This window comes from Stegodyphus dumicola, chromosome 2, assembly GCF_044657685.1.
Source record: "Stegodyphus dumicola isolate Sdum_Otavi_A_Nest chromosome 2, ASM4465768v1".
In the NCBI taxonomy this organism is placed as follows: domain Eukaryota; kingdom Metazoa; phylum Arthropoda; class Arachnida; order Araneae; family Eresidae; genus Stegodyphus; species Stegodyphus dumicola.
Window position 1 is genome coordinate 64648120 of NC_140769.1, and position 17753 is coordinate 64665872.

Genomic DNA, 17753 nt, shown 5'->3' on the forward strand with positions numbered 1-17753 from the left:
TGTGTTATAGCCTGTTCAACAATATAGCGAAGAGTTTCTCGACCAGTTGCAGCAACATGACGTGTTATGCTTGCTTTCATTTCAAGCTTAGTCCATATGCTTCCTCGATAAGATCTGTTAGGAATCTACGCAATCAGAAATCAGAGGGATTCAAGTCCAGAGAACGAGGAGGCCAGGGAGTCGAAAAACTTCTCGAATCATCTCTAAAGTGGGCGCGAAGTAGTGCCTTTACTGGTCTGGCAACTCATTAAAGAGGTGGTGCACAATGTTGCATGAAGACATAACCTAGAATCGAGAATGTCTCCAAACATTTTCTTTCTTGTAAGGCAGGAATGACTTGCTGCTGAAGAAATTCTCAGTAAGGGCTCCCTTGATGGAACACTTTAAAAGGCCTTGAGAAGTGTTCTCAAAGAAAAAGGACCAAATGAACAATCAGTAGTAAAACTACACCATACGGAAATATCATCATTTGACTGCTCATGCAAAACATTAGGACTTTCAGCATCCCGTATACAAAAATTCGTGAGTATTAATTGAGTGCATCTAGAGTGAAATGCAACTGGTCTGTCATTAAAATGTTCCAAGGCTGTGTCGGCGGCTATTCTGGCCTATAGCAGACTAGCAGAATCAGCGCTCTTGTCCAGGTCTGGGATAATAAGCTCTTGCAGAACTTTGATTTTCTATAGATATCACTTTACAATGGATCGCAGAACCTTTCGCACTATCAACCAAGGCAAATACAAATCACGTAACACTGTTCAAACACTTCTCGAAGAATATTGGGAACAGGACTTTTTTAGACCAAAGCAAGAGTGACTTTTTCCATAGTTTCATTTGAAATACATTTCCGTTGCGGCGGACCACACAGAGATGAGAAAATCGTGTGTGCAGTCCCCGAAAGTTACTGTTTTCGAGCTTTTACGACGTGTCACACGACATGGTCTGACATCTCAAACTCAATAATTCGTTCCAATTGACACCGCAAGAGACATAACTTGACGACCAGCGTCCAGAGATTTTAGCGTTCTGCACAGTGTCTGTTGTCAAAGAATCTTGATTTTAAGAGGGCTGAAGAACCAATGATTTTGTTTGTCCTCTGATATCGTTTTAGATATAACGAATCAGAGGATGTTATATACTACTAAAAAATTAAGGAGGCATGGCTAATTCAATTTGTAGATGTTTTCCAACGAAAAACACGCCGTAATGCTCTGGAACTCTCGACTAGATAGACCCTTTTTAGCAAGCTCCTCACGTCACGAGGACTATACTTCACTACCATAATTGTTCTATGCTATCCATGAATTATATACATATGTAAAGAGCTTCTCGTAATTGTAATAAATATGTTTTTGAGTTGAGAAATGCAGTAAATATTACTCAACCTTGCAAATGTACTAATAATTATCCGGAGTCATAAGTGCTACCTGCCGCAAGTCACACACACCATCTTCTTTTCAGCAACACGCAACTTCTCAGTCTACAAATTTAGTAGTCATCTTTTTCAAACCCAGTCTCGACATAGCCTCATTTTGTAAGCCTTTCAAGTGTCGATATTCTCGCACTGCAATTGAAAAATTACTGCCGTTCTGATAAACAGCTTGATCAGTAAAGCTCGATCTTTCTTCTCTAAAGGCATGGTGAATAATGTTTTACGGAATGGCTTTTGAAAACGTTCCAGATTAGTAGAACATGCTTTCTACATTGCATGAAAAGCGCATTTGTCGGTAGACATTAGAACTGCTAATTTTTAAATTTCTTTTCCTCATGGATGATATAACGTACATATCAAGATTCAATGAAATAAGTATACCAGAACGGACTCTAGGTCTAAATAGGGTAACTTTGCGTATAATCACCTGTTATATCAAGAGGAGAATCTAAGACTATCGTAACCAAACGTTTCTCCTATTCTTTACACGCAATGTTAACAATTTTGCTAAGAAATGATAAACAGAATTCAGAATGTAAAATCATTAAATATCTGAATTTCAAGGGATTCTTCTTTCGTTTAGTATAAACTTTAACGTTTTACTTCTTCACACTGCTAAAGCAGGAATTTAGCTACAAAATAAATGAATAAAACCTCTCATAGCATGAATCTGAGGGATGGGGGATCGTGGAGTAAGCATCCCCTAAGCGTGGAACGGCCGTCACCTCGTCATTCATCAACTTAATTCATTCTTCTGAGAGCTTATCTCAATCCATCTCAGACGTCTCACCGAGAATAATTAATGGACTTTCCCGCAAATCACTTCAGACTCCAAGTGGGAACACATCCAAGGTATCCTCCAGATGATGGCAGTTAAAAGCTCTCCCATTAGAATAATGTCTGACGAATTAAGGGCCAGAGTGCAGAACCACGCCTTGCTTTGTTGTTTCTCGCCTACCTGGGCAGAAAGTCTCAAGTCTGAGTGAGGAGAAACTGGTGTTAATGTTACTATCGTAACAAACAAAGCTTTGTTTAAAACCATATCCGGGAAAGTTTTTTTCGCTAAGCTGTTCATTTAAAGCAATCGGAATAAAAGGTATAATCCACTTCTTTTGACGTAAGGACCGGGTCAGAATTTTCAGTTTTCTTTATACTGAAAGTTATAAATTTAATAATAATTAGGCAAGAAGTGCATAAGCATGAGATATTTGAATATAAGTATGCTTTCAGTTTAGAGCATCGGTTCTCAATCTTTTGACTAACGCGTATCTTTTATAAGCAAATATTGAAAATCTTTAGTACCACTACGACATTTTACTGTGATTATTTTTCAATTTCGCAATAGAAATATAATATATATGTATATATTGCTATTTGCACAACCTATTGGCTATTTGTTTTAAATATGCACACATAAAAATTTAGAAATTTATTAAAAATGGATTACGATTTTAATTATCAAATTTTTGAAGTTGTAATACTTTAATTCCAAAATTTAGTTCGAAATTTGAGCCTATTTAAAAGGGAGATCAATTTCTTTATTCTGGTTTCATTTTACATAGTTTTAAGCGTAAATTAATATCCCTTTTAACTTTGTTTTGCGTTTATTTTTCAAATATAATTTGGAAGAAAATCCTCGTTTACAGAAATAGATTATGCAAGAAGGCAATAAAAATTTAATACTTTTATTTGAAATGCCGTAAAATTAATTTTTTTTTGTTTGTTTGTTCAGCCAAAAGTTAACAAGTGTGTTATTTTTGAAATCTTCAGTTACAGTTCGATAACAAGAGAAATTTTATCAATTGTTCTTTTTCTTCAAGAGATGGAATTTCAGGCGAATTTGAACAAAATGGATTTCTAATACAATTTTCTTTTTCATAATCCTCGGGAAAATACATGTTGAAATTATTTATCAATGGAAAACAATTATTTTTATTGTAGGACGCTAGTTCTTTTCTTTTCAATTTATTTTCGGGTAGAAAACTTTCTAAAAATGGCAAAATGTTTAAACTATTATTGTCCAATTCTTTGATTATTAGTTCGAGTTTTTTTATCATTGCGTTTATTTTATCCCTGATGGTAAACAAATTAACACTTTGTCCTTGTAATCCTAAATTTAATTCATTTAAGTTTCCAAAAATATCGGCTAATAAAGCTAAACGCGCCAACCATAATTTTTTCAATTAAAATTTTGAAAAAATTAAAATCACAGGAGAAAATTTGAATTTCTGATCGAAGTTCAAAAAGACTCTGCGCCTGAATAACCATCTTACTTAACTATAACAAAAGCGTTTCATATTTACTGCAGATCTCTTGGCATAAAATCGTAAATATTCATGAATTTAAATTTCGGTTTTAATAAAACTGACAATTTTCACATCTTGATTGAAAACGATTTTCAGGTTTTTCTAGGACTGTTTTGGCTACTAAAGCTTCATGATGAATGGAGCAGTGACTAAATTTAGTTTCAGATGCGACTTTCTTTTCTTGAGAAATATCACTGGAATGTTTTCTTGTTAAAGCCCGAGCTCTATCACTTCATACGGCAATGCGCGTATTACAAGGAATATCATCCCCAGACTTAAAATTGTCAATTTGAAAATTTCGTTTGCTGTTGTTTTATCATTTGTTAGTTGAAAAATTCATGAAATGGCTTACTGTATCATTTGATAACGGAATATTATTGATTTCATTAACAGCTTTTACGTTGAATAATGTTAAAACGATATCGTTAGCTGCTGGTAACAGAGGCTTTCTCCAATAGTGTGTGTCTGCTCAATCATGGCAACTAACTTCCAGAGAATTTTCACTTGAAGTAACAAAATTTTTCATTAATTAATTACTACTTTTGAACTTCGATAATTTCCTCTTAAAATATTCTTCAGATTTATCTTTTAAATTGGCATGCTTAGATTGAACATTTCTTTCAAGAAACGATGGTTTTATACTTTGATTGGATAACGATTCACCGCAAACAACACATTGAGGTTGAGGATCCATTTCATCTCCATTCCAAGTAAATCCAAATGATAAATAACTTTCATTATACTTTCTATAAACAGTTTTTCTTTTCTTTTCATTATTCTTAGTGCTAGTAGATGTCTTGGGTCCATCACCTGTGAATCACCACTTTTTCGCTTAGGTCAATCCTAGACATTTTTCCATTTTGAAAATCTAGGTTTATTTTATTATTTTTTTCATAATATACTACGTGTTCTTCAGAACCAATTCTGATATCGCGTAGAAAAGTAAGGAATACAAAGCAAAAAGAAGACAAAAATACCTGCTGCCAGAGAATCGCAAAATGATTCTAAATGAAAATAGAGGAATATGAGCCCGGAAATGGTGGCGTTATAATGTGTAGACATGCTAATAAATCTTTTTATAGGAATTTATTTTTATTTATAATTAAATAAAACATCCATTTCTATTACTCCTTTTAAAAACATTTATGGCAAATTTTGTTATGTCCATGACTAAAGGAATATTATTTGTGTAAATAAAAAAGGATTATTTTGCTGAAGTCTGTGAGCGACTATTTACCTTGAACAAAGCTCAGATGGCTTAATTTTACGAGTGTTAGAGAAAACATTTAAGCAGAATATTTGGGTGTTAAATTTTTTAAATTAATTAATTAAAAAGTACTTTGTTTTTTTGCGTACCACCTATTTTTTTCTTGTGTAAAACCGGTTGAGAATCGCTGGTTTAGAGCACAACAGGCTTAGGGCTTTTTACCTGCCCCTTACCGATGTAATATCTGCTGCATCGCAAAAGCACAGAGAAATATTGGCCCAGTTCTTTACACATTTAATGCTGTATGTCAGAAATCGCTTTTTCTCTATTTCCCGGCTCAAGTTTTTTAAGTAAAACGTAATAAGCATACAGATAAGTTTAAAACAAATGTGTAGTACACAAAATGCAGAAAAAATGTTACGCTTCGGAAATCAACAAATCTGCAGCTGTCTATATAGGATAGGTATATTAAATGCATTAATAATTGATCAGAGAGATCATCTATTCATGTTAAATATGCCATCTTATTTTTCTCCCTGTCGCTGCTGCTTAGAGACCGACTGAAAAACAATAAAATACTAGTGATTTAGGTTTTTTTTTTTTTTCGGTGATGGAATTGGCTAACTTCATGAGACATTTTTACATTTTTTTCTTTTTTAACAGAAATAATGACCAATTTATCTTAGAAAGTCAACCACTAAGGCATATCAACATGGAGACATTTATACAACATTTATCAACATGGAGATATTATCAAATAATCGTTGCTAACCGCCATTAAACGGAAGCTTTCTTGTCGCATGTGATCATCATTTTTTACTTGTTTGAATTTTCTCTATGTATCGGCTTCGAAATTTGAACCTAAGGATTTGGAAAGTTTCTGTTGTATACTACTCATTTTTCATTGGAAAGATATATATATATACATATAATGTATACAGTGGCAGGAATTTTGATGGCGTAGAAGTATTGATCCATAATGACTAGGAAATTGGAGGCGAAGGTAGATTAAATCTTCAGTTTTATTTTCAGCAACATGTTGCGGCTACACACAAGTCGGCACATTATATGTGCCTGTTCCAAAGGGCTTACATTTTTGATAACATTGTAGCAAAAAAGAAGACGCAGACAAACTGCAGTCCAGCTAAGGCAAAGCGTAGATAGAAAGTGCGTAATTTTCAGGATGAAATCTTAAGTCAAACTGAGTTAGTTTTGGTTCACGAGGCATTTTGATTGAACAGTTAATATTGCTGTAAGATTATTATTGGCTGCTTGAGTTTTAGTTCAATTTACATCACCAGAATTAAGTAAGAGTCATATGACATAGATATTTCTCGAAATGACGTAGTGCAAATAGATGTTGCTATTTTTAGAATAGAGAAGGGAAATGAATTTAAGCTGCTAATTTAATCTTTTACATATTCTTTATTTTTCTTATATACACATATATATATATATATATATATTTACAAAAAATAAAACGTAGTAAGCATCTAAGGCTATGCATGAAATAGCGTTAGATGCTGGGCGATATTTATGCACTACTATACATTGTTTAAGAAAAAATTTGACTTCAAAATTTTCATTTGCATGTTTTGGCTACTATTGCGCATTAAAAATATTTGTATAAAATCACTTTTGAGCTTTTCCACGATTAATTATTCTTAGTCACTTAGATTTGGAATCATTTGATTTATTACCAATATTAATAAATTCAATTTATATTTAAATAGTTTAAACCTTTTAAATTTTTTTCCTTGAAATTTTCTTGCAAAAATTGTTTTAAATTTGCGTTTTATCTGACATCTGTGTTCTCAGTTTAATTAGAGCGATACTATTTGGTTGGAATTTTGAATTGTACAAAGGTTAACCCATTCTCTAATCCTGTTGGACAGAAATAGTGATGCGTTATGCAAGGTTACTTGCATAAGCTGTTCGCTTCTAGATTTCCTTTGCTTTGCACAAATTATATAAATGTAATACAGAAACTGTTTCCTTAAGAATGCTCTTAAAATAAAGAGAGAAAAGATTCGATTATGAAACACTCCCTAAGCAGAAGATGTTTCATGAAGTTGTTCTCATTTGAAATACAGTTAGGTCCAGTTTGTTAATTCAAGAACTTACCAATGTAAAATATTTAAAAATTTTTGTTATCTTTCAAAGTGAAAAAAAAATAAAAATATTCTACATAGTAGAAATTTTGCTCTAAAAATATTGAAATTTAGTAGAACGATTGATAAAGAAATTTGCTTATAATGAAAATCAGCGAAACAGTAAATCTTCTATATCGTAATAAATATCCCCTACTTCTGTAACAAGCTAATTTATTCGTTATTAAAGATCTTTCACAGCTATATAAAAAGACGGAAGTATTGAAGGAGAACATGCTTAATTATACATTTCCTATTAATTTATGATCCAAGCCTATGAGTAGCTGAAAGAACACTCATAGTTCGACTCGAGTGCCCTTTCAGCTAGCTCAAGGGAAAGGACAGGCTGCATAAATGTTGCATGGTCTCCTCCATTGCAGTTGAAATACGGAATTTCCCTGAGAAAATTCCCTAGGAAGCCATCCCTTCTCTTAGGCAGATAATCCTCATGTGCTTTGCCATATTCAAATAAACAATATTTTTATTATTATTTCATTTTATTTGTATAAAATAAACAAATATAATAATAATAATACGCATGCCGATTTGGTTATTTAGAGATACCGCTTTTGATTCGCCTCGAGCGTAATTTTACAATATTTCTTACTGTCTTTCACGTCTCTATACCTGATATCTGAACTAAAAACGGTAGATGATAATCCATTATTTTAACTTAGATGAATAGACTTATTGACTTGAATGACAACTGTACATTATATAACGCTTTAGTATTTTTTACTTGTTATTTTGAAACTGAGGTAATTAATATCGTATTTAATTTATTTTTTACACCTACCTCTTATAAGTGTGGAAACTTCAAACTCTGCGAAATTACTTGAAACTTCAGTAGAAAGATTATTCTTTCTTCCATTTATTAATGATTTCTGTTAGAAAGAAAAATTGGTTTTTAGAAATACCTTTTATAATTAATATTTTTCGTGCAATGATAATTACGCTTAGACAGTATGAAGCTCCAGGCAACAGCAAGTTGCGCTGTCTCATGTAAAGATCTCCGATGAAAAGGAAAATGTCTACTTTCCATTTAACTCTTCGTATCTGCCTGTTAATGCGACTGTAGTAACTGCTTAAGAATCTGTACGAAGTATGCCGAAGGCTATTATGTCATGTAAAGCTGAATCGGACTATCTACATCTGAGATGATGTTACAGCTAGTCAGATTAATTGAATGGTGGTTAGACGTGCCAACTATAATTATTTACGCCACAGTTAATGACTTATTTTTTAATGAGCATTTTCTCGATTTCTCTTTCACTAGGTCAGGTTGTGACGTCTGAAATCTTGATGGCTAGTGAGGCGGGATGCCCGATCGAGTTACACAAGATAGAAATCGATACGTGTGATGATACTTACGACAAGTCCTGTAGGGGGCACAAGTTTATGCCCTTCCATAGAGCTTTGTATGATTCCAAAACAGGACAGTCGCCAAACAGTCCAAGAGAGCAGGTAAGCAAATTTTTTTTTTTTATTTTAGTCTTAAATTTTTCTCTTGGTAAAGTATTACTTTCAGAAACCGAAACAAAAATGGATTTTTCAGTCCGAATTACTCAAAAATTTAATAAAATTAAAGCTACAATTCCCATGATAGCTCTTCTTTTCACAAGACTTCTGTAATCAGAGCTTTCAGCGAAACCATATGAGCTTTGTCTTTCACCCTGTTTTATTCGTAGGACAGATCTTCATGCACAAGACTTCGTGTATGTTATCTTAATGATGTATTACAATTCAGAAGTTTGAGAAGAAGGTTTTGATCTTTTCCCTCTTATTTTCCAATTATCATCCCGTGCCTTTTTTTGCTCATAGAAAACAGTGTACAGATTTTAGAAATGACTTGAAATAAGTAATAGTTAGGGGTAAATTATAGTATTTCATCCTTTAACTTAACATCCCTTTCGTTTTCCTACTATCACAATGTGTACTTGTTAATCTACGCTTCTTAAGTATTCATATAATGTAGCATATAAATATCTGAAATATCTGAAAGCAATCACACACGTTAAAAAAAAGAAATTTTTCCTTAGGAATCATTAGGAATGAAAATATTGATGCTTAACGAATGCAAGCATTTGTAGAATCGAAAGGCTTATAAAATCCGAAGGCATGAATATATCGCTTTTTGAAATGCGTCAAGAATTTAATTCAATTGAATACCAGTTCATGATTAAATCCAACTTAATTTTGAGAAAACTGAGTGGATTTTGAAGAAAGTTATATATGTAGCATATTTCAGCAGATTAAAAGGAATGATCAAGAGGAATTCAGGTGTTAAGCAGTTTTCTAAAAGCATTCCTCGATTTTTAGGCTTGAAAAGAGAGAGGAACACATTTATAAAAATGCTGATAATTTTTTGCTGTTGTCATCAATCCGCTGATTAATAATACGTCAGATTTTTGTGGTTTAAAACAAGGAAGTATTTCAGAAGAGTGACGATGGGAATCTGGACTTTTCGAAGACTGGTGAAAGAAAAAGAGGGATATCTGAACATATATTTGAAAAGATTTTAAAAGAAATTACATTTGATCTATTTCTAAATAAATAGAATTAATTCAAGTAATGATTCACTTAGAAACAGTAAGTTAATTTACTTAATGTACTTTTACATCCTTAGTTCAATAAATGATTATTTTATTTAATTAAATTTCTACTTGAGTTATTTTATATGGCGAAGTAATTTAGCAAATTAACATTTTTAAATATCTCTTTAACCACTATTTAAGTAGCATAATTTTTACACAATTGCTTTAAAGCAAATATTATCTTGTTTTTCATAGAATTTGCGCTTAACATTAAACACAATTTTATTCGAAAGTATATGTCATTCATTGCTTAACTTTAATTTACCTTAATCTGCTCCCATCCCCCAGAAATATATACACACTTGGTTTAACACGTCATATTTACTTCAGTCAGATTTACTTAAAGTACTTGTTAATACATTTCTAACAATTAAATAAGATGCTCAGAAGCTAAACGTAGCTAAAGCGGGAATTAAGAAAAATGGCCTTTAATTTCAAATACAAAATTAGAGAAAAGCAACATAGATGCCAAAATGTAATGTAAAATTTCTGGAAACTTATTTTAATTCATGAAATTTGAAATTCCTTTTCTGGATTTTTTTTCGGGCGCTTTACAAATTTGTTTCATTTAGTATAATGTATTAAAAGTCACATACAGATTTCTCATCAACCTTATCAATTTGTTTAATTTTTGCTGTAATTTATTAAATATAGCAAAAATGTTTAATTTAATGTTTCTTGAAACAAACTGAAGACGGATTATTCGTAGAAATAGTTTCTAAACATTTGGTAGAATGATGAGAAGATAAAAGTTTCTCGAACACACAAGAGTGCAACGTTGGATATTTTTGTCTTTGACTCAAAATTTTCCATGTACCTACATTATAGTCTGTATTAGGATATACGTCATCAAGCATTCTAAATATGAGTCCTGTTCTTTGTCTTGAAAATTACAAGGCAGTACAGCTTCAGGCATCAGTGAATTTAAAACAAGCTGATACTCTAAACGAAAATAGCAAGTTAAAATCATATAATGAAATAATCATGTAAACAGAAATAGATAGCAATAAATGAATAAGTTATAGATAAGTTTCAGTAGAAAGAAATCTAAAAAAAAGTTAGATATTTTGATTTTGCTTGTGGCTGCTGCCAAAATTAGCGAACCCTAGCAAACGAGCTGGCTGCATGATCGGGTTTTCGTGATTATGTACGTAAACGGAATTCCAGTGAGGTTCCCATAGAAATACCTCTTCTAAGGCATACCTTCTCAAAGCCTTCGATAGCCCTCTTGTGCTTTGGGTCATATTCAATTAGCCAGCGAATATTTTTTCACCGTTACTATTAATCAGCAATTTTTGAGATTTTAATATAATTATACAGTTTCTATGCGCATAAGGAAATCTGATATAAAAGTACTTTATCATTTTGGTATGCCAGGGAAACCTGGGGAACTTCAATTTCGGTGCTGGCTAACAGTATAATATCTACATGACGGAGTCGTCTTAGGCAGCTTATATGTAATAAATAAAAGCAGGATATTTGCTTAACAAGCCATAAAAATAGACAGAATTTACAAAATAACAGCTAGTAAAGATGTATACATATATATAATTTTCTAACGATAATATTTTTTAAGTAAATACTTTTGCGTCAGATAGAGATAAAATAAATGATGTGGAACTACTATAAGCTTCTCTACTTTATTGTTAATAATTTATTCAAACTTTGACTAAATTACTAGCCATATTACTAAGATCTCTATCCATCCGGCCATTCGGGATGTCTCATTAATGTAAAAATGGACTTGAATAGCTGAATTCATTTTTTTTTATAATCCGGTTAAGATGGGAAGAACCACACATAACTATGCTTAAAGACGTTCTAATTTTTATGTGATTTGAGCTATAATCTTTCAGTGCAACTGAAAAGAAGGAGTCATCATGCAATTGTATACTTTAAAGTTCATTGACATGTCTTTAATTCACGATTGGGGATATTTTTTTTGGCTTGCTTTCGGGCTTCTTTACAGTGTTTAACCGGTTTAAAGCATTAATATGCATCCAATTGTGCATAGCTCTTCGAATAATTCTTTTGCGGAGGAATAAAAAATTACAATAAAATAATAAGTTAAGAATAGGAGGGAAAAAAGTTGCGTTCGAATCGGAATAATTTACCTACGGTTGCGGCCTTCACTTGACGCAAGGTTTTTGAAACAAATTTAAGCGATGTTCTTATTCACCAGATCGGATGTTATCGATTTCTTTCTTTTTTTAAGCTTTCTTCAAGAGATTAGTGCTAGCACTGCAGGTGAAGACTTCATGAATATGGATTTGATTTCTTCAATCACTTCGAGAGTATCACAGCTGCAGTCATTTCGCTGTGTGCCAAAAGCTGTCGTAAGCATACAGTCTTGTTTATTTCGTGATTTCCCACGGTGCTGCGATCCAAAAACCCACTTTTATCTTTCTCTTTAAACTTTTATTTCGGTTTCTGAAGTTTTTTTTTTTGTTTGTTTTTAACATATCTCATTTTATTCATTTCATAACTTTCTAAAAAATATATATTATATATTTTTTTTCATTTCAACAGAGCTATTTAAAAGATTTATGCAACACCTATTCAGCGATAAATTTGTTTAGTATATTTCAATCAAAGTGATTATACAAAATATATTATTTTAGTCATTCAGCATTCATAGGTTTGCCTTTGAAAGCCTTGAATGAGGTAATTTTTTCCCTTCTGTTTCACAGGCTTTCCTATTCCTCTTAACATCGGTATAGAAGACAAGAAGATTTTCTATGTTACAGTAATATAAGTTTCAGCTTTAATAAAACTGCTTGAAATACTAATATGATATCCTCTAATCCTGTTTGGCTATCATGTCTGCAGTATCATTCTGCATAAGATCGACGTAGAAGAGAATCCACTGAAAGCGGGTGCCTAAACATATCAACAAAACTTTCACTTTTCTTTAAGATTTAATTGCTTATAGTATCTCTAATATCTCAGAATTTTCCACATGTTTAACTGAGCTTCAGCTATCTACCAGTTTCCCAATATTGTCATTTAGATTATAAATAGGAAGTGAGGTAGTGTAAAACGTTTTTAATACCTATTAATTTAGATCTAACTATATAAGGATCTTAAATTTTACTAACGTGTATTTTATTTTAAAACTTCACTGTCCTCTCTTATTTTCCACTTCCGGCCAGAATAAACGAGTTAATCTGTTTATGCAAATTGTGCTTTCTAACGCTTAAGTATTTAAGTAGTGGCTTTTCGCCAAGAAAAGTTAGAGAGTGTGAACCTTCTTGCCACTTTGTTTTCACGCGCGTTTCAAGTTAGTTGCTGTCCGCCAGAGGTTTAGTCCTCTTGATATCTAAGACGTATTGTAGTTTTCCGCAGTGTACGTACTACATATGTAAAAAATCTGAAAGGCCAATCTTAGTGTTATTCATCTGTGTAAAGTATTGAGTTTAGCTCTTATTTAAATTTAGTTAGCTTGTAGTTCTTATATTCTTACGTTCAGGGCACAAGTGGTTGGTCTTTATATCCATAAATTTACAGAACATAGCTTCCAGTAAGCTCCCTGTTATTTTCAGGACATTTACATGTTTCCTAAACAGATTAGAAGATCAAGTAATCCTGATAACCACAGAGAAAGAATTACGGTTTCTTCTTTTAAACTGCACCACAAGTGGCCGAGTGGTTTACACCGATGAAGGCTGGTAGTTCAAACCTAGGGGAATGAGCTAGATACATGGTTAGTTTTTGTGATTTTTCTCATATAACGCAACGTAAATATTATCTAGTTTCCCTCAGAAATCCCTCGACAGAAACATTTCTTCCATTAAGCAGATAACTTTTGTGTGCTTTGTTGTATTCAAATAACCATCCAAAATGATTCATTTTCTAGTTGTGATGATCTTGCCATTTTCAGAGTTAATATCTTCATTCCTGTTGTCATCATTGAATACTTGCATGCCAATCACAGGAAAGTTATAACTCCTAAGGTCAATTTTTCAATGCAGAACTGTTATAATGATTAAGCGGATTTTAGAACTAAGTACTTTTAAAACAATTGCACATATAATAATTCTTCACACACGAAAAGTTCCGGAAACTTATTAAGTTTACATGTACTTTCTATGTTACTCAGTGGTTATGTGATGCATATTCAATCCGCGGTTAAGTTCGAACTGTACCTTTTGTAGCATGATCCGCGAGTTTTATGCACTAACTCTATATAATTTATTCCTGCAGAGGTACACTAAAGATTGTTTCGTACGTGCTCTCACTGACAAAAACATCGGCAGAACTCAGGGAACGTACCATTACTGCAATGATGACCATTAACGAAAAGAGTGCTAAAACAAGTATGAACCAAACACGCTTGGATGTACGTCGCGTTTTCAACGTGGCTGGCACATGCAGAACACTTTGAGTCCGTAAAAAATATTCAATGGGTTTCTGACCTTTTTCATATACCAAGTATATTTTTAACATCATAGTATTTTGAAATCCCTTTATGGAAGCCTTGTATAATGGGTAAGGTAATCTTTTATTTATTAAAATTCATAATTGTGTTATTAATTAAAATAACGAATTCAGTATCCTAGGAAGAAACTCCACTGAAACCAAGCAACTTGTCTGTCAAGACTGCTCATTGTTTAAATCAAAGTCTTTTTTGTTACACAAAATGTTTTTCTGATTTGCCGAAGTGCGTGAATGAAGTTTTCTCTTCCGATCACTTACTTTTGTTGCATTGATTTAGATCTTCGTGAAATAATATTCATTCATTGGAGAGTATTCGAAACGACTGTATTATTAAAAATAATCTTAAACTTTCTAGACCAAAATGCATTAATAACGATAGCAACTTTCCCTTTTCGCAAGTCATATGTAATGACACCATAAAACCTATCATCCAATCTATATTCCTTGCAATTAGATCACCACAGGAATATTGCATAATCTTTTCTCTGCATTAAATTTCTTCACATTTGTAATGCTTCGAGGAGTTCTGAATTGTTTCTGATAGTATCGAACCAGTATCTATAGATCTTATTTAGTTGGAAGAAATTATCTAATTGTGAGATTGTCAGAAATTTTTGATAGATATTTCGTAATTTAGTTTAGCGTCAAATACAAATTTATAATTTAAAAAACAGAAACTGATTCAAAAAGCAGACAATTTTTGCTTAACATTTTACATGTTATATCTAACACATTGTTCTAGTTAATAAAATGAAGAGATTAACAATTCGAATGATTATATGAGATTTGAAATTCGTGGTAAGGTTTTCAATGAAGAGTTGTACTTTTCTAATATTATATAGCCAAAATAATTGTTAAGTCCTGAATTATTTGTGCATCTATTTTACGACTAAATACATAAAACATTTGAACCGGTCAACTACCAAATGGCTATATGCTCAAATTAAAAAATTCAATTTCTTACTCAGATATTAAAGGAAAAGTTAAACAATTCTAAAAAAACATAATATTATCACGAATTGTTTCAATCAACTCCTTAGAAACCGAGATGTAATTTTGTCTTTAATGGTACATTACTTTCTCACAGGAATACCCATTTAGTGAGATATTTTTCAATCAAAATAAAAAAAAATCATGCTTTCTCGTGAGCAGTTTTATCGAAATACATCCGAGAGAGATCTTAATAGTTTTCTCTTCCCTTTTTTATTTTTGTGTGAGAACATCCCAATATGGAAGTACGTTTGAGCAATCGTGACTGATTTTGATAATCCGTGACTTGAATATTGGTTGGAATAGTCACGGATTCCATACTAGCTTCCAAATAGGAACAATAGAAACCGTAATAGAAAGAAAATTAAGCAAATTTCAGTGGCGGTAACAATAGGAGTTGGCAAAATAAACTTTCTAGCGCCCTTTGAAACATGACTCTACAATTAAAGTAGGTATGTCTGTTCTTAATGTGAGCTGCATTCATTAAAATACACTTTTGATATATGAGGTGATGAAATTTACTTCACGATTTTATGCATCTGTATCATTTGAATATTAATAAACGACACAGTTCAATTGTTTGTGCAACCTGTTAGTAATTATTGGATTGTTAATAAATGGCATAGGTAGTTCAGTGTTTGAGCAACGTATTAGTAACTGCCGAGCTTTTCGGAAATCCATTTCATTAATTCTGCTACTGAACTAATTTTTCGAAGATTTTGAGTTTTACGAATAACATCTATTACATATAAAGGGAACAAGCATAAAACAATATGCCAAAAGATAAATATATAAATAAAAATAAACATAAGAAAGTGATAAAAATAATTTGGGCATAAATATCTAATTTTTATATGGATTTATGCGAGCCTGTAGAGAGTATATATGGCGTTGTGAAAAATCAGTTTGTTTGCTCTGATAATTTCGCAGTATTTCAGTCTTTTTCATTATTACTATAGGAAACTAAGCCAGATACAGCCTGTATAGTACACTCTAGCAATGGCGTATTTAAATTCTGAAAATATAATTATCCAATTTCGTCTAATGTTAAAATTATCTACTTGTTGAATTTCGTTTTCATATTTTTATCGGAATATTTCAATAATTCTGTTTGATACAGTTAGCTCATATAATGCTCGATTTTGGATATTTCAAATTTTCTTTAACTTTTATTTAACTGAAAATATTAATAGTTCAACATTGCTTTTACTGGAAAGAACGTCATATGTCTCTTATTTTAATCGAAAATTAGAAATGTTCAAATCTAAAATGACTTGCAAGCATGACTTAAAAAGTGACTTAAAAATTTATCATACGCTGGAGAAGATGAGACACCTTGGAGAAGAAACATCTTTCTTTGGATAATTTACTGGCTGTAGTCCCGCCATTTCTAGTTGATAATGTATTTTATTCAACTTGTAGATAAAATTCCATATTTCAACAAGAAATAAAAACTTAATTTAGAAAATCTGGAATTGTTACTTTCTAGAATTTGCAATCAGCTTGCGTGAATTGTCATTTTTCAGTGGGCTACAAGGGAAAGCATTTTCAATTCTAAGTCACTGATATAGTTTTTGAGTACTTGCAAATGTGTTGCTTACTTGTTAGTTGCTAGAGATTAAAGCATTAGGTTTTGTAAAACACGAAAATCAATTGTGTGTGTAATATATAAGAGGCCAAAGAATAACAAGATTGTAATCGTGACTTATAACTTTTTTAAGGAAATATCTTATAATCTCTTACTTTGGTTGGAAGTTTCAGTCCTTCTTTCTCTTTTTAACAATAGTGTAACTTAATCGTTGGATCATGACTATTGTAAAAACTATCATTATATTTAATGTAGCTGCAGGTGTAATTATGCTGAATATTTTCTAAATTTTCTCAGGTTTTTTGAGAGTTTAATGTTTTTTCTTAGAACTTTTGGAGCTATCAGATATATAGAAAATGCAACTTGACACCATTCTAGTAATTTTCACAGATAAAATTAAAGGAAAATTTGGACAGATTTTATATAATTTTTCTTATCTTAAGTACTGTTTGTTGCTCAAAGAATCCGAAGCGTTTATGAGTATTCGTAATATTCTCTGTTTTAGAAACAAAATTTTCCCTTCATGTTTTTATTATCTGTTTAATGCAGTGGAGAGCAAAATGAGAGTACTAACTAGAATAGCAACAATTTGGATTGTTAAAAACCCCGATCACTTGTCTTTGTCTGTAGAACCAATGCATGTTTGCTGGACTTCAGATGGGTAGATTTCATTTTTTCATTTATCGTTTTCAAATTTCTGAGAGTATTTTATTTAATTTATTATCAAAGAATGTACTGTTAAGAAAAGAACGTATTTTTATTTTATGAATTAAAATGGAAAATATTTTTTACAAAAAGTTAAAAAAATGACATTCTTGTTTATTTCTCTAAAAATATAATATATGTCTATTTCAAGAAAAGTAAAACGGTGGAATTAATTATTATTTACAAAAGACTCTGAAGCCAAGTTCAAAACATTGTTTTTTAATTTTTTACTGCGTTAAAATTAAACAACGAAATTATTATTATTATTATTATTATTATTATTATTTTTGCTTCTGTAAAACAAAATTCGTAATACATTTCTACTCAATTAAACCAAGACACTA

General features: G+C 31.7%; 1 protein-coding gene across 2 annotated transcripts in view; it reads left to right on the top strand.

Annotated features, from left to right (window-relative positions):
- Positions 1–17753, top strand: part of LOC118195019 (dual oxidase-like) — a 511368-nt gene that overhangs the window by 190420 nt on the left and 303195 nt on the right. For both annotated transcript variants that reach the window (XM_035366249.2, XM_035366251.2), the window contains exon 4: positions 8372–8559. In XM_035366249.2, the coding sequence (XP_035222140.1) occupies positions 8372–8559 (188 nt within the window). The remainder of the gene's footprint in view (positions 1–8371; positions 8560–17753) is intronic.